The following is a 25,149-nucleotide window of genomic DNA, read 5'->3' as shown; positions in this document are numbered from 1 at the left end:
TAGTGTTTCAAGTGTAGACAAGCGTTTAGTGTAACTGTTTGTTTTTGTGTACATAAAGCACTACAGTAAAGAACATTCAACTGGTTATGAGGAAAACAAGGACATTTGCCATTAAGAATGACGTGATATAAGACACGCTCTCCAACATTAATGCACAATGGAGTGCTTAAAGGAGCAGATAAAGAGGTATCCCGAATGAGTATAGGTTTTTAAAGAAAAATGCATCTTTTCATTCCACTTAACTTCTTTGCTGCTATTGGTTTGTTAAAACATTAACATTCTGTTAATGACTTTGGATTGGAAAAAATATGTGTTATATATTATACAGATACATAAATGCCCTCAAAAATCTACATAGGCAGAGATTTTAGAATAGAATCTAAGTATACATAGCAGGTTCATTATATGATTTAAGTAAATCTGATTATTAATTGTCATGATAATTAAAAATCTCAGTAAATTATTCTAATATTTAGTAAAAAAATTTAAGATGAAATTAAGTTCTTAATCTTAACACAAAGGGGCATCTTAAAAATGTAAACTTCCATTCTTCTGAAATCAAGTAACATAAATAACAAAACCGCAATTTAAGAAGTAAACTTCTATGAAAAGTTTCAGCACAAAGTGAATTCTGATGGCCTGAAAAAGCAGAGTTTATAAGAAAAAAAGGATGGCATTATAACCCCCATATGAAACCGAAGCACAAAATTGTATGAAGCATTCCAATTATGGAGTTGAAACACTCAAATCAAAACACAGTTTAAAAATAAAAGCAAAGTAAAAGTAATTAGGGGATAGGAAGTACTTCCTCTCCATTGATGCTTTTACACAAGAATCCATTACTGAATAACATGAAATGTGAACAGACTGTTTCCCTATCTAGGAGATAAAAAGTTAGCATTTTCACTGGACTGAATCTGCATTTACTGAGGCTACAAACTATTATTCTTTCAGGTTCTAAATGTAGGCCACTGAAAATCTCATGTAAGATTTTAAAAGGAACTTCATATCGGGAAAATAACCTTAGTCGTTAAATGGCTTTCAGATTTTTGGTCACCCTTCCTTCATAAGGTCATGTCAAGTGGTTCTACTGCATTCTTTTGTCTAAAGCCATTTCACAAAGAATCCCTAGGAAAAGAAGCATGATCCAACAAGCTGCACTAGACCATCTTAAACAAAGAAAAGCCCTACAGAATGACACCAGGAAGATCCCAGAGAAACCAGGCAACTTTCCTTGGTTTCAATTAGAGTGCTTTGGTGATTAACATTGTATTTTAATCTACACTGCAATAACATGTACGGGGAAGTTATTTACTAGTAAATTACCAGCTGTCAAAAGTATACTAGAAAGTTATAGACAGATTGCATTTGCCAAATTTAGGAAACGATTCATGCCATTGCCAAAAACTACACTATGACTGGTGCAAACACAGGACATCTGCTTCTTATTAGTCCCTCCTAGATTTATTCTGGTATTTTGGGGCTACTTTTAAACTACACGTTTTACAATGACATTATTAGAACCTCGGTTTGTATTTAGTTTGCTGTAATCATTTAAACAAACGCCTGTTAACTAAAAAGGTACCCTGAGCCTTTGTTAACCATTAATTTGCACTCACCTTAGCTTCTCTTCATGTAACCCATGAAGTCCCAAACTATCAGGGCGATCCCGTCTCCTCCTGTACAGACCAGAATATGATAACTCTTTCAGCTGCAATGCAGTCATATTTCTCTACCCACAGGGTTTTTTTAAGTTTCTGTTGAGTAGTGTGGCTGCCAAGATGCCTGGAGAGAATATGCTCAGCAGCGGGTCTGCACACCTGCACTCGTCAGAGTTACAAATCTCTCAGCACAGGCAGTTGCTGTACTGCTTCCTGTTTCTCAAAGGTACACACCCTTCAGAAGGGCACTACATTTCCTTTATCACACCTAAGGGATGCCTGTGGCAAGCCTACCAGGTTCCATGAAGGTTTGTTGGAAATTAAAGCTTAAGTGCCCAGTCATCATGAACAAATTTACAATTTATTATGCAAACTAGTCAACTGTCCTTATGCCTCTTGGAATTAGCTAAAAATCTCATGAGCAATTATCTCTTCCATACCATTATTTATAACAAAAGGAGACCCATTAGCACTATAAAATCCAAAGTTACTCAAGCATGTAAGCAAACCAAAATATTGGAGGTTAATCCAATAAACTGAGCGGCAAGAGGACCTACAAGAACTTCCACATCCAGCATTCAAACATTCTCTTATAAACCCAGGTGACTAATGCTACCAATACAAAAACACTTTTCCTCCAAAACTCTAAAAATGAAAACAATATTCATCAATAATTTTCTGCTCTTAACTATCAAAAGGACTGCCACTCTGGCATTTGTCTATTTTTCAATGGTGCAAGGTCCTGTGGAGACTATAAAACATGAATGATAAAGTTAAAAGTTTCCTGTAACACAGGAAGGTGACCAAGCTGCATGTCTCGTTTGAACTGGTAATGAAAACTATACACTTGAATTTTAAAATAGGTTTAAACAGAACTGAATGTTTTTCAAAAAATAATTTTAAGCTTGGCACATGTATACAGACTCTTATCCAGGTTTATTTCTAGGGAGAAATTATATATGAACCTAATTCAGTTTTTATTTTGTTAAATGTAAGTTTGATAAAATGAAATGAGGAAGCTAAAAAACCCAAACCTCATTTGATTACTTGCAAGAAACTTGTAAGACACTCTTTGACCTAGACAGGAAACACATGTCTATGTGGTATGAATTATACATTCAACTATCAGAGTGTTTGAATTGTAGTGGAACACACATAAAGGTTAAGTTCAAATTCTTACAATAATGAAATGTGCAAAGAATGCAAATTTTGGTTTTAAATATGTAGTATTGGATCTGTAGCTTCATACTAGTGAATTCTGTCAAGTTTATTAGATTATAAACAAGCATGGGAGCTTTATACAAGAATATTCTAAGAACAATTCAGTATAGAATGCCATATGGAGGATTTTAAAGAAAGGCATTATATGATAGACCTAAAAAAACTTAACATTTTCTTAGCAACCACACCACATAAACTTTAGTATATCCTGTAAGACTGAAAAAATCACGTATAAAACAAAATTATACATATTTGATTTTAAAGGACTGTACTGATTTAAAGATAGAAAAAGGCTGTACATCTCCACTCACCTAGAAATCACACCTGGAAAAATAAGAAAAGGAAAACAGTTTATGGTATTTGCCTAAACATGCTGCATTCCAGTTTCAAGTGCAATATTCAAGTAAACCCCCAATGCACAGCAGGATAAACTTAAACAGAATTAAGCAACACCTCCCTAAAGTCAGACATTAGTAGTTTCTAATGACTAGTTAATGCTCTTACAAATACCTGTTAAGTATGGTGATGACTGATACCCATAAAAGGGTAGTTTTTATAAACCATCACCAACGTCTTATAGCCCTTTAATTATTAAAGGACATCATCAGTACATGTCCAAACAAACAACTACAATGTACAAAGTGAACCGACGGATAGATATTATGTTATATAAAAACCTGTTTTGAATTAATAGCAATAAACTGAGCTATGGTAGTGACTGGAGAAGTAAGTAACAGAGGTTTTTTCAAAATACAGTAGTATCTGTTCAATTTAACCTTGCATTTTTCTTTTAAATGAGTGGCTCAAAATCTCATGGAGAAAATGCCATGCCCCTTTTTGATACATATAGTTTCTATTTAATTATGAAGAAAGACTGCTCCAAAACGCATAATGTCAACTCATGATTGTTTGCATAACAACTGCCAAGCAGTGTGAGCTTGCCAGGCAACAACTCAAGCCACAATGTTACGTGCCCACATCTGCCCCAAAGTGAAGTGGTTCCAAGATCAAATCGGTCACAGGACAGCACGCATAACAATTTAACAGATCCACACATGAACTTTGGAGAGATCATTCTTTTAATAAAGATTCTCTCATCACTGTAGGTAATCCACTGTTGGAATTATTAATATTTTAAATTATTAAGAACATAAGAACGGCCACACTGGGTCAGAGCAAAGGTCCATCTAGCCCAGTATCCTGTCTTCCAACAGTGGCCAATGCCAGGTGCCCCAGAGGGAATGAACAGAACAGGTATTCATCAAGTGATCCATCCCCTATTGCCCATTCCCCAGCTTCTGGCAAACAGAGGCTAGGGATGTCATCCCTGCCCATCCTGGCTAATAGCCAATTAATATTAATATGGGAAATCACCAAACACCATACATTCCTTTATTAAATCCAAAAACCAAATGGAATTTATACAATTGCTCTAAACATGCCTAAAAAGCCTAATAAGCAATTTACTACATCCAAACAGTAACAAAACATTTAAAAGCATTTGATCAAGATACTTACAAACAGGCTAAACCCAGACATGCTTAGACCCAGGTAGGTATTAGCAATGAACCCTTTAAGAGTTTACTTTTTATACCCTTTAACAAACAAGTGATGTCACTGCCATTTATTGACTTCAGCTAAAAAACAATTGGAGACAGTTCACACTTATTTCCAGTCTTAATCCAGAAAAGATTTACAACGTCCTTTCTCCCCAAGGCCTTTCCTCCTCTCCTTGCTGTCCAACTGTTTTCCTGTTGCACCTGAGTTCACACAGGCTTTAACACTGGTGTGTGGGTTGGGGAAGGGCTATGTTGCCTCATTTTAAGACAGATTTTTGTGTGTGATTTCAAACCATCTGCAGTCAGCCCTTTCAGTCAGAGGCCTTCTTTTTAGAAACTTCCCCTTATTTCATTATTCTTTTCACCGGACATCCTCTCTACTTCATTTCTTTTGGCATATAACATTATTTCCAAGGCCTTCCTTCTACTTGCTAGTCAGGGCCTTTCTTCACAACACACATATATTTCCTTAACCAAACAAACTCATTTAGTTCTTTAATTTTATACTAATCCTACATGCACCTCCCCAGAAGGCAGTAGAAAGGTCGATGGAAGAATTCTTCCATCTACCTAGCACTGTCTACACCTGGGATTTAGGTCGTCTTAACTATGCTGCTCAGGGATATGGATTTTTCACACCCCTGACCGACTTAGTTAAACCAACCTAATTTTCTAGTGTAGACCAGGCCCAGGATACTTCTTGTTTGGTACGGTTCTTGAAATCACTTCCACCCCATCAGATTGTTTACTGGCTTCTTTTAGCACTTGAACTTGGGGAGGATCTAAGCCAGGGGTCGGCAACCTTCAGCGCGCAGCCCATCAGAGTAATCCACTGGCAGGCCGCGAGACGTTTTGTTTACATTGACCGTCCGCAGGCACAGCCCCCCGCAGCTCCCCTGATCTAAGTTGATCTGATTTCAATGGGAAAAGACATTTCATTAATAGAGTATATTTGGGGATGTGCCAGAAACTTTCTAAACAGAAAACTGAAACAAATTTCTTCCTTTTCTCCTAACACCTGGTTTAAGATCATATAAAAGTTGAGTGGTTCAATTTGAAATCTGCTCATCATACCACTGGATCTGTGCTATGTACAACTCAAAAACTGAAACACTGCAGATAACATGTGGAACAGTACCTTGCAGGAGGCACTACAGGAAATGCAGACACTCCTCTCCTGAGTTGCGCAGATGTTTCTAGACATTCCTCTAGTTCTGTAGGAGACTCAATATGCTCACTTGGTACTACCCAGCCTCATTTTAATGTCTAGTCTCCATAGCTATTGTTTGTTTTACTCTTTTCTAAATAGGTTACCATTCTCTTTGCACTGGATTGGGCTACTTAGATTTTTCACATTCCATGAGAATTTTTCAGGATCAGATAACAGCCACTGTTGCTTGTCTTGTTACCATTGTCTTCTCGGCTCTCTATGAGCTGAGGGGTGAAAACTTTAACCTACCTTTAATCCCTTAGAATTTAGACTCCTCCTTCAGCATTCAATGCATTTCTCCCTAACCACAAAAAATAATAAGCACTGGTACTACAGCTGGACTGACCATCATAACAGTCTTAATATTGTCAACATATATCAGATCAAAATATTCAACTGAGCCTTTACTAACAGAAAATCGAACCCTAATGATTCAGAAAAGAGAACCTATGTAATCCTTTATTTTGTCCCAAATCAAAATCCATTACAACTATACTACAAGATATAAAGACCATATTAGACAACTTATGAGCTAAAAGTTCAGCACACAATTAAGTATTTACAGGATCGGTGTCCTGTCTCAACTAATGCTGTGAAGGTGACTGTAACAGTTCTATATATTTTGCAAGACATAGGTTGTTTCTAAAACAGGGGATAAGAAACACTTTCAGTATGCTTAAAGGAGCTTGAGTTGCAGTAAGAGAAGCTAAAAGAGCTGAAATTTAACTCAGGTTGAGAGTTTGGAATACTAAAAACCCTAAATATTCGTAGATTTAAAGTTTTCCATGAGTTCTAATTTATGGTGAATAAGTATGTCATCATTGATAAGAGCTACAGCTAAAGCTTTGGTGCTATCATTCTGCACAGAGAAAACTCTTAATCTTATCAGTCGCACTATTTTTCCTTCTACTCATATAGCACATTTAAATAAAATTATAAATTTAGAGCAAACAGTCTATTCTGTTTGAAAATTATTTTTTACCATCCCCAATGAGACATTAAGAGTGGAATGTGTTGAAGAATCAGAATCACATTACTGCCTTTATCATTCAACTGCTTCTAAAGGAGATAAAGCTAAAGGTGATCATGGAGGGAACAAAGGAAAATAACATAACCTCAGCTTGCTTGCAGTCTGATCAGTGAATGGAGAGAAATGCATACAAACTTTACCCTCTCTTCCCTTTCAGACCCTTCTTTAAAGGGGGGAGGGGGGAGTACGCAGAGAGATAGAAGGCTTTCCTTAAAGCCAAGAAAATTACAAGATTAGAGCCAATTAATCTCTCTCAAAAAAGAGAAGCACTTATCTAGAAAATGGTAATCATGGCACAAGGTTCTGAAAGAATAACAAGAGAAATCTCTACAACTGAAAAATCAAGAAGAGGGAAAGATACAACTCCCCTCCCAAATTATATATATATAGTTCAAACTCTGCTGCCCTTCACCCGGGTAAACAAGCATCTGCCCCTTCCTCTTTAAAGGCCAAGGAATTTTTGACATTCCAGTTCCTGTTTGCTCGGTGTGGATACCTCACATCGCATCTTCCCAGCTGACCATGATGGCTCCACGTGGCAAACGCTCTCCTGCTTGGACCACTGCAGTGCTGTTGGATCTGCTGAGTATATGGGGAGAGGAGACTGTCCAGGCTCAGCTTCGCTCCAGCCATAGGAACTTCGATACCCACGGGCAGATTTCTCTTGCTTTGTGTGATAAGGGCTATGAATGAGACATGGTGCAGGTGCAGGTGCAGAGTGAAGATAAAGGAGCTGAGGCAGGCATACCAGAAGGCCATGGAGGCAAACCATCGCTCCAGCACTGCACCCAAAAGCTGCTGCTTCTATAAGGAGCTGGACGCCATCCTTGACGGTGACCCCACCTCCACGGCCAAGAGCCCCACGGATACCTCAGCAGGGCTGGAGGCAGCAGACAGCGGACTTAACCCCAAGGACAAAGTCATGGACAGGGAGGTGCCCTGGTGCACAATGCATCCTTATGGCTTAACCCCTTCCTGTCTGCGCTGTAGCTGGGGGACAGGAGACAGCTCGGTTATGTTGGTGGCCAGCAGCAGCCTGGAGATATTAGCTGTGTTTCGGCACTGTGCGGGCAGGAAGGGACAAGCTGTTTCCAGCCACAGGAGAGTGGGCAGGCGGGGAGGAAGGAAAGAGATGAGCTCTGCAAAGACACGGGCCAAGTCATCCATCTCCACCCACTCCTCTGCGGCTGGAAGCAGCTCCCATCCCTTCCAAAAGGCTGCTGCTGGCCACATTCTGGTGTGAACCCTGGCATAAATTGGGGGGGTGGGGGGATGTGACCCTGCGTGCCCCCCCGTGTGTTGCCTTGGGAAGATGTGGCACCAGGTACCAGGAGAGGCGGGTCCATCCCAGGGGCCCAGCCAGGCATGGAAGGTGGAGAGCGCCGGGTGGGAGGGTTGGTCGGTCAGTCCCTCCCACCCCTGTGTGAGAGATGTGTACCGGAGTGTGTGTGTGTGTCACCTCTCCCTGTGTGTGTGTGGAGGGGGGTGGGGGGCCGTCACCCCTCCCCGTGTGAACCCTAAAGCCTTAAAGATAAGAAGGTAAATAAAAAGAATCCAATTACACAGTATTTCTTTTTACAGGGACTCAATCAACTTGATGTTAATTTGAACATTTGTACTGCATAGTTCTGATTGACTGCCGCTTGAATACAAGTAATTTTACCAGATGTCCCGTATTCAGCATAGGGAAATATAGTCACCCTACATATTAGTATACTTAACATGGGCTTTACAGCATCTCCCCCTACTGGCTAAGTATCACCTTGGTTCTCCTTCACCATTTCTTATTACACACCCGAGTTGAATAAAGTTCAACTCATATTTTTACAATTCAGAAGATGCTGATATTCACCCTCTTCCCCCATGCAAAGACAGAGTCTGTGAGAATATCATTTGCTTTCAGGGTGTAGATGGGGACAAAAGACAGAGAGGCAGGGAAGGGTAAACCAGTGGTTAAACATGCAGGGTGGGGCCTGACTAAAGGGTAACAATGGTAGTCAGTCAATGAAAAATGTCTAGTAGATGGACAAAATCTGTGTGATAAGTGGAAAAGTGCCACGTGCCATGGAATTAGTCAGTTTTATCTTGCCATTTATAATGAGATTTCTTATGAGGGTAATTTGCCCAGAAAACCAAGACTAGAAAGTCTTTGTAGGTGACAGTTATGCAGAGTGGCCGCTCTTACCCTGACCAGGATTTTAATTATAAGTATTGTAGCATTTGCTGTAAATATTCTGTCAAAACTCCATCCTCACATCCCTGAGCAGAGCAAGTACTAGCAATATTGGAAAGGGCTCATCAAGCAAGTATTTTTTGAATTTGAATAATACAATATTTCCCATGGGGAGTTTTAGGATGTGCCTATTCTCTCCTAGTGATCATTGATTTTAATGTTGTTTTTACTATTATATTCCATTGTTCCTGGTTTGTTTGTGTAAGGAGGTCCGCCCTCCCCCTTTTTTTTTGTTATATCTTTCTTTTTGAGCAGCCAATTCAAGACCCGGTCACTATATTTTTGCATTTTTTGGTTGCACTTGTCTTGGTAACCTTTGAATATTTTAGCACACATTTTTTATTCCAGATAAAAAGACCCTTGCACTTGGAAGGTACCATACCATCTTTCACTTTTTTGGCTCCTCGGAAACACATGTTTTAACCTAGTTCATATTAGGGTCTCTTTCAGTTGCTCAATTTTTACACTGTTGACCCTTCTGATTTTATTTCACTAATCCCCCGGCCTCTTGGGGTACTGTTACTATGGTAAAAAGAAGAAGAAAAAGAAGAGACCTGAAGAAGAGCTCTGTGTAAGCTCAAAAGCTTGTCTCTTTCCCCAGTAGAAGTTGGTCCAATAAAACATATTATTTCAGCCACCTGGTATCTAGAAAAAGAAAAACCTTTTAGGCCTTCTTTAATCCGTAAATCAAAGAAAAAGAAAAAAGGGAAATAAGCCTAATTACATTTTTCCTTTCCAGATCACCTTTAAAAAGTATGAAATTTATAGTTTAAGGCTTCTTGAATTTGGAAAAGCCAGTGTACTGTCTATTGAAGATTATGCACAGCGTACGTGCTTATGTAGTTTGCATGTGCACACAGCACATTCTTTTTATTTTGCTACGTGTTAATTTTCAGTCACTCAACATTTCGTCATTTGTTTTTAAAATTCAAACTTAACAAAAGCGATAATACTAATTGAAAACAATATACATGACAAACTGGAAGTTTTAGAAATGAGCTATCACATGTTCTTTTTCTGCAATAACTAGATAATTAACAAACAAAAAATCCCAGATTTTTACGCAACTATGTAAAAGAAGTCACCTTAGGAGTAAGAACAAACAAAAATGTTATCAAAATTCTTCCTGAGGTGACATATTTCAAGCACCTGAAAAATAGATTACTAAAAACAATGGAACAGAATGGCCATCTCAATGGTAAAAAACCACCCTTTTCTAAAGATTCATCTGCACTAGGAAAATGACCCATTTTGAACAATGACTGTTAGCAACTGGCTTTCAAATCATGTTGAAATGCTTCTACAAAGGGGAGACAAAATCCTTGTCAGCCCCACAGAAATTATGATTCCAGGTCTCAGTTATGCTTTCTGGAATGGTTCTAAAAACGCCCCTCTTCCCCCTATGCCCAACCTACACTAGCAGTTACACCATTCTTATACCAGTTAAGAAGGAATCATTGTCAGTAACAGGTCATTTTCCTTGGTGTATGTGAATCCTTAGTTCCACAAGACAGAACAAAGACAAAATATTTCTCCTAAAAACACTTACACAAAATAGCAGCAACAAGAACACAGGGACCATCACATCAATTTTAAGATGACTGAAAATGGAATAAATGACTAAATTCAAAGCTATATGATCTGTGCCATTAGGTTTTAACCACAGTAAAAGCCAGCAAGCTGACATTAATTTTTCAATTCCAAAATCCCCATAGCAATGTTTATGTTAGTTCCCATATATGGTTGCTGTTTATAAGAAACACTTAAACTGACTATAAGACAGTATATCTGTATAAGGTATCAAGCTTGTAGCCTTGAAGATAATTTAACGCATATGGATACAGACGCCAAAGCCAGCCCCTGAAGGATCAAAGCCTGAAGAAGCTAGTACTTACAGTGTGTAGACTTGCCAACAGAAGAATTGCCCAAGTAATCTTTCCCATATATAGCTTTACCCTGAACATTCAGCATTTGCGTATTTCTCTCGTGGTTATTACTGGTGGTAATGATAAAAAACAATGTGACTTAGCAAACCACTTCCTACTTTTGGCCATTAAAGCATCTCACACAGCAAACCAATAGAAGGAGTTCACTAAACTCCACACTCCAGCTCCTGCCATGGCAAACCGCAACCCTAAGGCCATCACGGCAGAGCAGAAAGAAAAAACTTGCCCCCTCAGAAAAGGGGACTAAATTCAAGTGCCCTCCCAATATTTTAAAACAATGTAAGCAAAAAGGCCTGCTCTTGGAAGGGGAATTACACAATAGAGGGAGGGAATGAAGAGCAGAAAAATAGATGGTAAGTGTTGTGTGTGTCAGCCAAACACTATACACTTAAATATATACATTTATTTTAACATAATTACATGACATGAAAGACTAACCGCTTTAGTCACCATAAGTAGTAAACAACAATAAGCAGGCACCCAACCTTTGGCAGCTAACAGGCCTGGTGAATACAGAGCTTCCCCTCCTTATCCATGTGCCAGAGCTAGGAAGCCCCTTTACACTGTTCTCCTGGTTGTTGACAAAGGAAGCAGCAGATCCTTTACCTTACCTTAATGGAGGGAGTCAGCTTCACTTTTCTGCCCCATCTCCTAGAAAACTGCCCCTTTTGCTGGCAAAACTGCCCCTTTTGCTGGCAAAACTGCCCCTCTTGCTGGCAGCCTCATCAGAGACAAAGAATACAGTGGGTACAGAGACTGAACTACGTTCTAATTCCTGGGCAGGAAGGAAGGGCATTGGCAGGACATCGTGGGGGATCTGGCATGAAAAAGGGTTGTGCTGCACCTGTTCTATGGACAAACAGGGCACTCAATTTGCCTTTTTGAAAGATGTCTGAAAATGCGGCATGTGACTTTAAAGTGATTGAGCGGTTCTCTATTAACAAGCGAAAGAACTAATACTCTCTCTCAGGATTCAGAACATTTGCTTGCCTTTAGCATGCAATCAAAGTAGCATTGCTCTCATTAGCAGCATTGGAGCAGTGTACTCTTAGGCCTGGTCTACACTAGGCTTTTATGTCGAATTTAGCGCCGTTACATCGAATTAACCCTGCACCCGTCCACACCATGAAGCTATTTAGTTCGACATAGAGCTCTCTTAAATTCGACTTCTGTACTCCTCCAAAACGAGAGGAGTAGCGCTAAATTTGAAATGGCCATATCGAATTAGGCTAGGTGTGGATGGAAATCGACGGTAATAGCTCCGGGAGCTATCCCACAGTGCACCACTCTGTTGACGCTCTGGACAGCAGTCCGAGCTCGGATGCTCTGACCAGCCACACAGGAAAAGCCCCGGGAAAATTTGAATTCCTTTTCCTCTCTGGGCAGTTTGAATCTCAGTTCCTGTTTGGACATCGTGGCGAGCTCAGCAGCACTGGCAACGATGCAGAGCTCTCCAGCAGAGATGGCCGTGCAATCTAATAGAAGGAGGGCCGCAGCATGGACTGATAGGGAAGTCTTGGATCTTATCGCTGTGTGGGGTGATGAGTCCGTGCTTTCAGAGCTGCGCTCCAAAAGACGGAATGCAAAGATCTACGAGAAGATCTCTAAAGCCATGGCAGAGAGAGGATACAGCCGGGATGCAACGCAGTGCCGCGTGAAAATCAAGGAGCTGAGACAAGGCTACCAAAAAACCAAAGAGGCAAACGGACGCTCCGGATCCCATCCCCACACATCCCGTTTCTACGAGGCACTGCATTCCATCCTAGGTGCGGCCGCCACCACTACCCCACCACTGACCGTGGACTCTGAGGATGGGATATTGTCCGCGGCAGGTTCCTCGTCGGACATGTTAGCGGACGGGGAAGATGAAGAAGGAGATGAGGAGGACGAGGCAGTCGACAGCGCTGGCACCGCTGATTTCCCCGACAGCCAGGAGCTCTTCATCACCCTTACCGAGATCCCCTACCAACCGTCCCCATCCCTTACCCCGGAGACAGAATCAGGGGAAGGATCAAGCAGTAAGTGCTTTAAATATCTAAACATTTATTTTTACAAGAACTGAAATATTTATAATATTAACAATGGCTTTTTCCTAAAGTGCTTAAACATGTAAACAATTATCTGCAAAAAAACTGGAATATTTACAATAGTAACAAAGGGTTTTTCATGATTTGTCTGCCTTAGGCTCTTCACAATTTAATCCCAAGTATTTAAAATTTTTTTTACAATGTCCGGTAAGTCATGATTATGCTGCCCAAGACGCTCCACTCTTTAGTCCCAGTGCACCTACGCGAAAATCCGGTCAATATGGCCGGGGATAGAGGCGAAATCCTCATAGGAGAACTCCTCGTAGGTCTCATGAAGGTACATTTCCAGCCTGTTCATCAGGTTCCTGGGTAGGGCGATCTTATTGGGCCCTCCGTGGTAGGACACGTTTCCGCGCCACGACACCATCAGGTACTCTGGTATCATTGCCCTGCAGAGCATGGCGGCAAACGGCCCTGGTTTCTGAAGGCTTTCTCGAAGCATCCTTTCCCTCTGGGACTCCGAGATCCTCAGCAGGGTGATGTCGCTCATGACGCCCTGCTTTGAATTAGGGAGGGGAATGTTAGTATTGGGACTGCTTTACAGCCACGCGGTGGAGGGAGAGGGGCAGCATACAGGGATCTTTCCCTGGGACAGCCGCGAGGGGGTGGGACAGGGGTATAGTTCATGCTGTCCTGATTGCTGGCAGCAGAGACTGGCATTGCTTTCAATGTGAAAGGAGGCCAGTGCTACTAGTACAGTGTTAAGCAGCCAGAAGTCTACGGCTTACCATGATTGCACGCTACAGAAGTTCAGGTGTCCTGCCACGCTTCTCAGATAACTGCAAGACCACTGCAAGACCCCAGGCACTGAAGGCGAGGGCGGAAAATTCGACCTTGTCCTGAGTGCGCATGTGAGAGGTGCAGTGCATGGTCTTGTTCACAGAGAAAGACTAGGTTCTTTGTACACAACTTCATTTATCTGTCTCAGGAATTCACTCCATTTTTCCCATTCACACAGACACATCTGCGACTGTCTCCCAACCCAGCCTGTCAGCTAGCGCGGATTAGGAGGAGGAAGAAGAAGACGCGGGAGGACATGTTCTCAGAACTAATGAGCTGCTCCCGAGCCCAGGCAGCCCAGCAGACACAGTGGAGGGAGAACTTGTCACAAATGCACCGAGCAGTCATGGAACGGGAGGAGAGGTGGCGTCAGGAGGACCAGCAGGCTACTGAAAAGCTGCTTGGACTACTGAGGGAGCAAACGGACACGCTCCGGCGCCTTGTGGATGTTCTGCAAGACCGGAGGCAGGAGGACAGAGCCCCGCTGCAGTCTATCTCTAACCGCCCTCCCCCGCCACCAAGTCCCACACCCCCCTCACCCAAAGTACAAAGAAGGAGGGGCGGCAAGGGCCGTTAAAACTTTCAGTCAACCCCTGCAGACTGCTCTAGCACTAGAAGGCTCTCATTCCCCACAATTTTAAAAGTCCTTTCCTACACACCTCACAGAAGCCCCCGTGCAAGTTTCAACCCCCACGTTTCATGTGTGGTTCATAATAAAATATTCGTTTCTGTTAATTACTGTTTCCATGATTTTCTTTTGGAGGACAGTCTGTCTGAAGGAGGGGAAGGGGCTTGGTAATTGGACAGGACAGTCACCTTTACCAGGGTACAGAGGCGGGGTCAGGTCCAGCATCAGGACACATACCCAGTGCAGTGACTAGTGACCCTGGTCAATCTGGGAGGTGGTTTTCATGTTCTGGGGGGGGGGGGGGGGTTGCTCTGTGACTTTGTGGCGGGGGAGGGCAGTTACAGATCTAATGCATCACAGAGCCGCGCAGCAGGGGAGCTGTAACCCTCCTCCCCCTGCCAGACAGTCACATAGCCGACACATACACGCTGTCCCGCCCAGGAGGGCTGGCAGGCTCTGTTGAAACAACCAGTCCACCACTGCGGAACCTGTCATTCCTGGAGTTTAGAAGCATCATTTGCATCACAACACTAAACCCACACTCCGCCACAGTCTGCATCCCAGGTTTAAAACATTCCCGCGAAAACAGTAATAAAGACAACGGTGTTCATTAACAAAACAGAACAGATTTTATTTTTTGGGAAGGGGGTGAAGGGGGTATGTAACTGGAGAGGATAGTCAACGGTAACTGGGTAAAGAAACGGTGGCAAGTTCAGCTTCTGTGTCCACAAACTTAAAATTCACTGGTGACCCTGCTCAGTCTGGAAACTGTCTTTCAAAGCCTCCCGGATGCACAGTGCGTCCCGCTGGGCTCTTCTAATCTCCCGGCTGTCTGGCTGGGAGTAATCAGCAGCCAGGCGATTTGCCTCAACCTCCCACCCCGCCATAAAGGTCTCCCCCTTGCTCTCACAGAGATTGTGGAGCACACAGCAAGCTGCTATAACAATGGGGCTATTGGTTTCGCTGAGATCACAGCGAGTCAGTAAGCTTCTCCATCTCCCCTTGAGACGGCCAAAAGCACACTCCACCACCATTCTGCACTTGCTCAGCCGGTAGTTGAACAGTTCTTTTTCTGTGTCCAGGGCGCCAGTATAGGGCTTCATGAGCCAGGGCATTAGCGGGTATGCTGGGTCCCCGAGGATCACTGTAGGCATCTCCACATCCCCAAGAGTTATTTTGTGGTCCGGGAAGTAAATACCTTCCTGCAGCCGTCTAAACAGACCAGAGTTCCTGAACACGCGAGCGTCATGAACCTTGCCCGGCCATCCAACGTTGATGTTAGTAAAACGTCCCTTATGGTCCACCAGTGCTTGCAGCACCATTGAAAAGTAGCCCTTTCGGTTGATGTACTGGCTGGCCTGGTGGTCCGGTCCCAGGATAGGGATGTGAGTCCCATCTATAGCCCCACCGCAGTTTGGGAATCCCATCGCGGCGAAGCCATCTATGATGGCCTGCGCGTTTCCCAGGGTCACTACCTTTGACAGCAGTACCTTCACGATTGCCTTGGCTACTTGCATCACAACAACCCCCACGGTAGATTTGCCCACGCCAAACTGGTTCGAGACTGACCGGTAGCTGTCCGGCGTTGCAAGCTTCCAGAGGGCTATGGCCACTCGCTTCTGGACAGTCAGGGCTGCTCGCATCCGGGTGTCCTTGCGCTTCAGGGCAGGGGACAGCAACTCACAAAGTTCGAGGAAAGTCCCCTTCCGCATGCGAAAGTTTCGCAGCCACTGGGATTCATCCCAGACCTGAAGCACTATGCGGTCCCACCAGTCCGTGCTTGTTTCACGGGCCCAGAATCGCCGTTCCACAGTATCCACAAGACCCATTGCCACCGTGATGTCCTCGGCACTGGGTGTCGTTGTTTCAGACAGGCGTGTGCTACTCTCGGAGTTCAGGTCCTCACCCCGCTGCCGTAGCCTCCTCGCCTCATTTCTCTCTATCTGCCTCTGGGAAAGGTCGATGATGAGCTGCGATGCGTTGACAACGGCCACAACTGCAGCGATGGTCGCAGCGGGATCCATGCTCGCAGTGCTGTGGCGTCCGCGCTGTCACTGAACAGAAAAGTGCGCGAACTGATTTCCCGCCGGCGCTTTCAGGGAGGGAGGGAGGGCGGTAGTGACGGACGGATGAGGACAGTTACCCAGAAGCACCCTCGACAATTTTTTTTACCCAGAAGGCAATGGCGGCTCGACCCAGAATTCCAATGGGCAGCGGGGACTGCGGGAACTGTGGGGTAGCTGCCCACAGTGCACCGCTTCCAATGTCGACGCTTGCCCCGTTAGTGTGGACTCACAAAGTCTCACAAAGTCGAATTACTGTCCTTAGTATGGACACACACGTTCGACTTTGTAATATCGATTCCACATATTCGATTTAACTAAAATCGAACTACTCTCGTAGTGTAGACATACCCTTAGACTAAGTCTACTCTGCACACCTCTTGTGGCAGCGTGTAGGGTACGTGTAGCTACATGCTGCACTGCAAAGCAAGCTGCATCCACACTGCAATGTGGAGCTACTCAGGTCAGTGAAAGGCTCTGGCATGGGGGAGAAGCAGTGGGGAAAAGTTTGGAACTTGCCAGAACTTTTCCCCACTTCCAGATCCTTTCCCCGCAGTAGGGAAAGACTCCAGTAGCAGGGAGGCAGAATACACTACATGCTAAAAACAGCAATGTAAATGGGGAGGCATGGCATGGGCAGGCAGAGAGCTCTGTAGAGTACATAACCACAGGGTTTAGGGGTGTCTTTAACTCTACTCATGTGACCCTAAGGGGCTCAGGGGTGCAGGCTCTGGGCGGCACTTACCTCAAGCAGCTCCCGGAAGCGGCGGTATGTCCTCCCTCCAGCTCCTACGCGGAGGCACGGCCAGGTGGTTCTGCGCGCTGCCCTGTCCACAGGCACCGCCCCCGCAGTTCCCATTGGCCACGGTTCCCAGCCAATGGGAGCTGCAGGGGCGGCACTTGGGGTGGGGGCCGTGTGTGGAGCCCCTGGCTGCCCTTACGTGTCGGAGCCAGAGGGTGGACTTCCCAGGAACCATGTGGCGCGGAGGCTAGCAGGGAGCCTGTCTTAGCCCCGCTGCACAGCGCCGCCAACCGGACAGTCAACGGCCCAATCAGCAGTGCTGACCGGAGCCACAAGGATCCCTTTTCGACCAGATGTTCCGGTTGAAAGCCGGTCTGTCTGTCTTAAAGCACTGTAAGCCCAATCAATGGAAGCTCCATTAGCATACTGGGTCAACAAAGAAGGAACACATGGGAGAATGAACCACAGGAGTGTCCCTGTCTCTAGGGAGAGACAATGAACTTTGGGGCATATTAGGCAAGGCAAGAAGATACTAGGGACGTAAATAGCGCTTGAAAACAGTAAACATTTCAACAATTAAAATTGTACTGGTTAAATGTTTAACCATTAGGCTCTGCTGCTGCCCCGCTCCCCCGGGGTCCCGGCTGCCGCCGCATGATCAGGGCTCTGCTGCTACCCCATGCAGAGCCCTGGGCATGGGGCCAGCAGCCGGGATCCTGGGGGCAGGGCCAGCAGCGAGCGGAGTCCCCCGCGTTGGGGGCCGGCAACCAGAACCCCAGGGGCGGGGGGCCTGCAGCAGATTTTAAACGTTAACCTGAATACCTTACCGATAAGACTGATGCTTATCGGTTAACCGGTAAACATTTTACATCCCTAGAAGAAACCCCTTTATCCTGTACCTGTGGAAGTAAAAGGGCTGTGCGATTACATTCATGAAAACAGGATCCCAACCTGGTTGGAAGCACTATAAAGGACATTTGGGTGAGAGAGACTTCCTTAGACTGGTTAGTCTGTTAAGTTTAATCTCTAGAAAGCCAGTTATGATTTTGTTTTATATGTAACCTTTCTGTTTCCATTATCCTTTCTCACTAGCTCTTAAATCTTAATCTTTGATAATAAACTTATGATTGTTTTCATTATAAATATAACTCAGTGCTGTGGTGTTCTACAAGAACAAATCCTGGATTGAACCATTCAAGTTGGTGTGTACGCTGTTCCTTTGGGGACAGCAAAGCTGGTATAACTGTGAGCATTCAGTGGAGAAGGGGCTGGACACTACAGGGAAACGCTTCAAAGGGGTTTGGGGTGCACCTATTGTTAAACTGCAAGGCAAAGTAAGGGCTGGCATAGCCCAGAGGAGAATGCTTGAGTGGCTAACAGGCTGGTGGTGTCAGGGCGCTGACAACCAATTAAGCACAAGCAATTCTCACTCTAGCTGGAGACAGAGGGATAACAAGGTGACTCTCAGTCTTGAGCACCCCAATAACTGTCACAACTTGCCTAAGCAGTGCCTCCCCGTTTACACTGCTATTCATACCTGTGCTGGGGGGCTAGCTATGTATGTACTCCACACACTACCAAAAGGAGTGTGCAGGTACACCCTTAGGCTACATCAGGGGTCAGCAATCTCTGGCACGCGGCTCGCCAGGGTAAGCACCCTGGCAGGCCGAGCTGGTTTGTTTACCTGCGGCGTACGCAGGTTCAGCCGATCGCGGCTCCCACTGGCTGTGGTTCACCGTTCCAGGCCAATGGGGGCGGCGGGAAGCGGCGCGGGCCGAGGGATGTGCTGGCCGCGGCTTCCCACCGCCCCCATTGGCCTGGAGCAGCGAACCGCGGCCAGTGGGAGTCGCGATCGGCTGAACCTGTGGATGCGGCAGGTATACAAACTGGCCTGGCCCGCCAGGGGGCTTACTCTGGCGGGCCAGAGGTTGCCGACCCCTGGGCTACATCTACACTTACAGCAGCGTGTAGAGTACAGACGCTGCAAGCCCAGCTAGCACAGGTATAAACAGCAGTGTAGACCATGAGGCACTTCTTAGGCAAATAAAGACATGTCAGGACCTTAGGGTATGTATCCTACCTCATGGCTCTTTATACACCAAAGCAGTGCCTATTTTTAGCAGTGTAGTGTCCCGCTGTCTTCCTGCTGCTGGAGCCTGTTACTGCCACATGTATATGACCCTACCAAATTCACAGTGCATTTTGGTCAATTTCAGTGTCATAGAATTTTTAAAAACATAAATTTAATGGTTTCAGATATTTAAATCTGAAATTTCACGGTGTTGTAACTGTAGGGGTCCTGATGCAAAGGGGGTAGTGGCAGGGAGGGGAGGTTGCAAGGTTATTGTAGGGGGGGTTGCGGTATTGCCACCCTTACTTCTGCACTGCTGCTGGTGGTAGCGCTGCCTTCAGAGCTGGGCCCTCAGCAAGCAGCTGCCACTCTCTGACTACCTGCTGTGAAGGTAGTGCAGAAGTAAGGGTGGCAATACCACGATCCCCCTATGTGATGGGGCGTCTGCCCCTCACTGGTATGTAAGGGGTTAAAACCACTCTGGTGACGTGCGGGAGGCAGCCAATAAGGAAAAGGATTGTAGTGCCAGCCAATTAGGGGAAGGTTCATTGGAAGAGCCAATCAGGGCCAGGCTGGCCCATATAAGAAGGGGCTGCTGAGCAAAGCAAGAGGACAGAGGAGTCACTCCCTGGCGTTCAAAGGAGGAGGACTAGTGGCTTAGAGGGCTGAAGCCCCATGGACAGAGCAGTGCTGGGCAGGGTCAGCAGAATATGAGAACGCTCCAAGCTGACGGCTGCCAAAGTGAGGCCCTGATACAAGGCAGAGGAGGTGCTGGGGCTGCGGGGAAGTGACCCAGAGAAGGAGACAGTGGAGTTGGAGGAGGGGTAGTATGTGGCTGCCAGCTATAGGGTTCCTGGGTGGGGGCCCAGAGTAGTGGGCGGGCCTGGACTGCCCCCACTGGTCACTGAGGGAAGTGGCCAGTACATGGGCTGCAGTCTGCCACTCAGACGAGTGGCTATAACCTGGACAGCAGATTGCCATTGAGGCAAGTGGTTGGACTGAGGACTGTCGGTCCCCCCGGAAGGGGGGAAAAGAACCAAGTGGGGCACAGCTGGAGGGCTGTGTCCAGAAGAGGATGACACGATCCGGGGAGCGACGCAGGTCCTGGACGCGGAGACAGGAGACACCACCTGAGGAGGGCGCACTAGCAACCCCAAGCTAATTCCCAAGACGGCCAGCAGGAGGCACCGCGGGGGAGAGTCACACTCCGTCACACCCTACAATAACCTTGCAACCCCCTTTTGGGTCAGGGCCCCCAGTTTGAGAAACGCTGGTCTCCCCCGTGAAATCTCTATAGTATAGGGTAAAAGTACACAAAAGACCAGATTTCACAACAGAGACAAGATTTCACGGTCCGTGATGTGTTTTTCACAGCTGTAATATGGTAGGGCCCTGCACATGTAGCTGTACACTGCAGTGTGGATGCAGTCTGCTTTTCACTGCGGTGTGTAGCTACAGGTACCCTATGCACAGCCACAAATGTAGACAAGGCCTTATTTTTGGGAATGGCTACAATTAGCAGATTAGGGTGAAAGCCATGGAGTTGTGGAGGTGAAAGGCTCTTAGGGATACTGGGCCAAATTCTGCCCTGACTTCCACAAGGTTGCACAAGGTGTAAATCAGAGCAGAATCTGGTTCCCAGCTCAGATTTTAATGGTAAGAGTATGGCTAAAATCCATGCAACTCTGCAAATGTCCCCAACAATACATCTTACTGGAAGCCTTTAAAAACAAGATTTTTATCTGTGGCTTTGCCAAAGAAATGAGGAAGCAGATACCGTTTTCACATTGCACAGCATCTGTGCATAAGTAGCTTGCCTCTTTTTAAATAGAGATTTATTCTTTTTCCTTGCAGAAGTATCTGTGCCCCTTGAAATATTTTTAAAAGACATATTCTCTTAGGCTATGTCTACACTACAGACCTTACAGCAGCACAGTTTTACCGCTTCAGCTACGCTGCTGTAAATTCTCCCATGTAGCCGCTCTGTGCTGTCGCCAGCATAATTAAACCACCCTCAACAAGCAGCAGTAGCTATGTCGGCAGGAGAGCATCTCTTTGCCAACATAGCGCTGTCCACTTTTGTTGGTGAAACTTATGCCAGTCAGGGGGGTGTTTCTTTTTCACACCCCTGACCAACAAAAGTTTTGCCGACAAAAGTGCTAGTGTAGACAAATCCTTAGTTGTGAATATTCAACTCCCATTAATGTTCATTAGCTACTCCAAAGCAATGAGGTAGTAAAAAACTCTGTAGAGTTTTTAAAAGAATCAGGAAGCTTTTTTTTTTAATCTGATAGTGCTTTGAAAATACTGAGTAACACACCAGCTTGCAATCCTACATTAGATTTTCCGAATTATTTTAAAGCCTTTTATAAGTACCCATTATAACATAACTAGTTTGATCAATTAAAAAAGAAGTTTAAAGGTAAGATTTTTTTTCCTGGAACACTTTTAATGACAACTTTGAATTTTCAAGATACCTTCTGAGTAATCTATTTATGGAAAAATGACTAACAATCTGCCTCTCCATTTTATTAGAGGTGAAACAGCTTTCCTAAAAGGAAGTTTTCTTTCTGCTAGGGAAAGAACATCTACAAAGTTAATGAACACGGTATTTATAGGGCCAAATTTAGATCAGCCAAAACAGTCAGACTTTAACGGGACACTGCCAAAGAGTGACATTCAGTTCTATGCAGAGGACCATCCAGGGCCTATGGCAACACTTCAGTCCCATTCAGCCCTGTTTTGAGGCACAGGCCTTGGGCTGGCCCCCTGCACAGAGTTGAATTTCACCCTGAAATATCACAAAAGGCACTGCTAGGCTGACATTTAACAAACAAACCTATTAAGCAATAACAGAAATGTTGTATTTATAGGATCTATGATACTCCCTCTGTGAGTAAGGGATTCAGTCAAGCCTATTACACAACTCTGTGTACCTCAAGGGCTTCCTTACAAAAGATTTTCAGTACAAAATGCATGCCCCACTCTTCATATTTATATCTTGATTACTTTAATCACACATTCCACTGCTTAATGTTAACAAACTCTTACTTTAGGTACTTGACATATTTTGCTCTCTCCTCCCCAGTCTCGCCATATCACGTACAGAACTGTTTCCTCAGTATCTCTGTTTCTGTCTTCATGCCACTTTAATTCACATATCAGTGTCATTTTATTATGGACAAGTTAACCATATAATTATCTTTACAAGCTGTTGCTTCCGGTACTGCACAATACTTCCTCATATGAACTTTTTATCTCTTGCCTGCAACTATACTTTAATTCTATCTAAGCTTGTGAAATAGTCAAATGAAGTTTACCCAGATGACAAAATATGTTATAGCTTTACTTCTCAGAAGGATCATGACTACATCCAAGAAAGAAGTGTTTTTTCTGATCATGGAGAAAGCAAATTCCTATAATCAAGATACAGGTTAAAAGACAAGAGGCATTTAGAATTTTGATGTGTTTAAATTTCACATATTGGCAGCACTCCAGTGGTTTCAACATATATAGGAAGTCAAATACAGTTTGTTGATTCATGGGGACAGTAAAAGTTTTGTCATTTCAAGGAAAACACAAATAAATTGCCATTAAAAAGGAACAAAGACACCAAACATTAGCCTTTAAATTAGCCCCATCTGAATAAACTTAGACCCACTTAGTTATATAGAATTTGACACTGGCAAACCAATGTAACTGCATTTGGTAGTTTTGTCTGCATCAACACCTTCTCCAGAGATTTGTGCCAAAACTAAAACAATTGAGAAATGCAATGAAGAGGAAGAGCAATGACATCAGGGCCTTTTGGTCAGTATATATTAATTGATTAAATCCCTTCAGCCTGAGGCTTTGTGCGTTGCTATCCCTTCCTTACAGAGCCCTCTCCATTTCTCTTTCCCTCATCCCACTCCCAACATCAGGACTGGGGATGTGCTAGGCTTTCCACAAGAAAATAGAAGCATCTTCCCAAGAAGGTGTCAGATCCTAGGTCTTCCATTGAGTGACTGTGCTCACTGTCAGATACAGGAAGAAATTCTGAATGTGATTTTTCTTTTTCTACCTCCAACCTGTTACTCTTTATCTTACAGTCTGACTACCTGAATAACAACATCCATTTGCATAAGTAGTGCAGACTAGGGTTGGGATTTTCAAAGATATGTAAGGGAGACAGGTGCCAAATTCCCATTGAAAATACCAGCCCAGGTATAGTTCATATATTGTATATTATCGTTTAATCGTCTTAGCAGCTCTCCTTTCGACTCACTCCTGTTTATTAATATCATTTGGATCTTCAGAATAGAAGAACAATTTCCTAGCTGAAGCATTACCAAGACTGGGTAAAGAACTAGCATTTATTACAAAGAGAAACCTTGGTAAAAGCACTTTAAATTGGCATGGCTCTTTTCTTAACTCATCAGTGACCATTTATATACTGTCTCTGCCAGTCTGCCTACCCCTGCTAGTTCTCAGTATGAACTCGGAGAAGTGGGCTAGTCATTCTGTGTAAGAGACCCAATCTCCTAGAATGTTTCCTAGAGCCAGAACTCTTAGCCTCGCTACTTCCTCCACCACCACTTATTCCCAAGCCAACATTTACTTTGTGAGCTAGCCAATCCTTTAGGTGATGAATACCTTAGGATTGGTCAAAGTCCTAAGAAGGAAAGCAGAGACAACTGTTTAGTAGTGTTGCTAGCACAGAATGGCTGCCATGTTCCACCCCAGAAAATGCATTTCTATTACAGGTGAAGTGATATTTTGTAACTACACTTTGCTATGGAAGATGTTAAGATTATCTATCCACCATCACTCTGATTAATACTCAAGGAGACTTGGGCTCCTAAGTGCAGTCACTTTTGAAAACCAGACTTAGACACTTGCGGAATTTTATCCATCATAATTTCAGGATCTTTTGATCCCAGTCATCTGCAGGAATTTAGCATTGTGTTTCTCAGCAAATACAGGTTATTTAAAATCCACAACGAGTAACAAATCATGAGACTCTGACAGTGGGATTTCTTCATTTTGTTGCCAGGGTCTGCAGTAGATCCCAACCATAATTTGCCTGCCTTGATTTGTGTCTTTTAAAAAAATTAAACAAACTCTAACTTTCATCCTTTCCTTCAGCATCTGTACACATCAGCTTGTGTAAATCACAGAACATGAGATGTAAGGCATTTAAGGGCACCTTAAACCCTCCGTTCGTAGTGACCAGAGCTCTGGGTCAGTCTAGTTTTAAAATCTAAAGTGATTGAACTTCCACCATTTTCCAGGGAAGACTGCAGCACAGCTTAACTGGCATCTTATTGTCTATGTTTTCTTCCCAGTTTTCAAATGAAATTCTTCTTTTCCCAATTATATTTCTACTAGCCCCAGTTATATCCCCTGGTGCTACCCTAAATAAGTATTCCTCCTTCTTTGCACCAGCACTCTCAAAATACTTGCAGTTGGCTGAGATATCCACCACTACTGCTGAGGCAAGTTATACACACAGTTTTAAAAATTACTCCTGTCAAGTTAATCCTGTCAACCCAATTACAACAATTTTCAATCCTCTGCTCTGAACTCTCTCCAACAGGTTACCTTATCTCTGGCCTGTAGGTACTCAAAACTCAATTATCTAACAGTGATCTCACAAAAGAGAGAGAGAGAGACTATAACCTCCCTAATCCATGCCAAGAATAGGGTGACCAGACAGCAAGTGTGAAAAATCGGGACAGGGGGTGGGGGGCAATAGGAGCCTATATAAGAAAAAGACCCTAAAATCGGGACTGTCCCTTTAAAATTGGGACATCTGGTCACCCTAGCCAAGAATGATGCAGACAGAGAAAAACTGGAAGTATACAAGCACTTGAATTCTCTCTGCTTGCTGCTAAGTACTTCCTTTTTCTTTACAAAAATTTCTCTTCACACCCAAC

The 25,149-nt window shown here is 44.1% G+C and overlaps 1 protein-coding gene across 3 annotated transcripts in view; it reads right to left on the bottom strand.

Moving 5' to 3' along the window:
• Positions 1-25,149, bottom strand: part of LIMS1 (LIM zinc finger domain containing 1) — a 163,802-nt gene that overhangs the window by 78,809 nt on the left and 59,844 nt on the right. The window contains exon 1 of one of the 3 annotated variants that reach the window (XM_065423810.1): positions 10,810-10,851. The exons of 1 other annotated variant lie outside the window; for it this stretch is intronic. Coding sequence is in view for 1 of the 2 variants with exons in the window: in XM_065423808.1 (XP_065279880.1) it covers positions 1,620-1,726 (107 nt within the window). In the remaining variant the exon portion in view is untranslated. Of the gene's footprint in view, positions 1-1,619; positions 1,727-10,809; positions 10,852-25,149 lie in introns of those variants that run through there. One more of the 3 variants, XM_065423808.1, reaches the window with a different exon arrangement.

This window comes from Emys orbicularis, chromosome 1 (genome assembly GCF_028017835.1).
Source record: "Emys orbicularis isolate rEmyOrb1 chromosome 1, rEmyOrb1.hap1, whole genome shotgun sequence".
Lineage (NCBI taxonomy): Eukaryota > Metazoa > Chordata > Testudines > Emydidae > Emys > Emys orbicularis.
The sequence above is the reverse complement of the archived record's forward strand: the minus strand, read 5'-3'. Positions and strand labels throughout refer to the sequence as shown.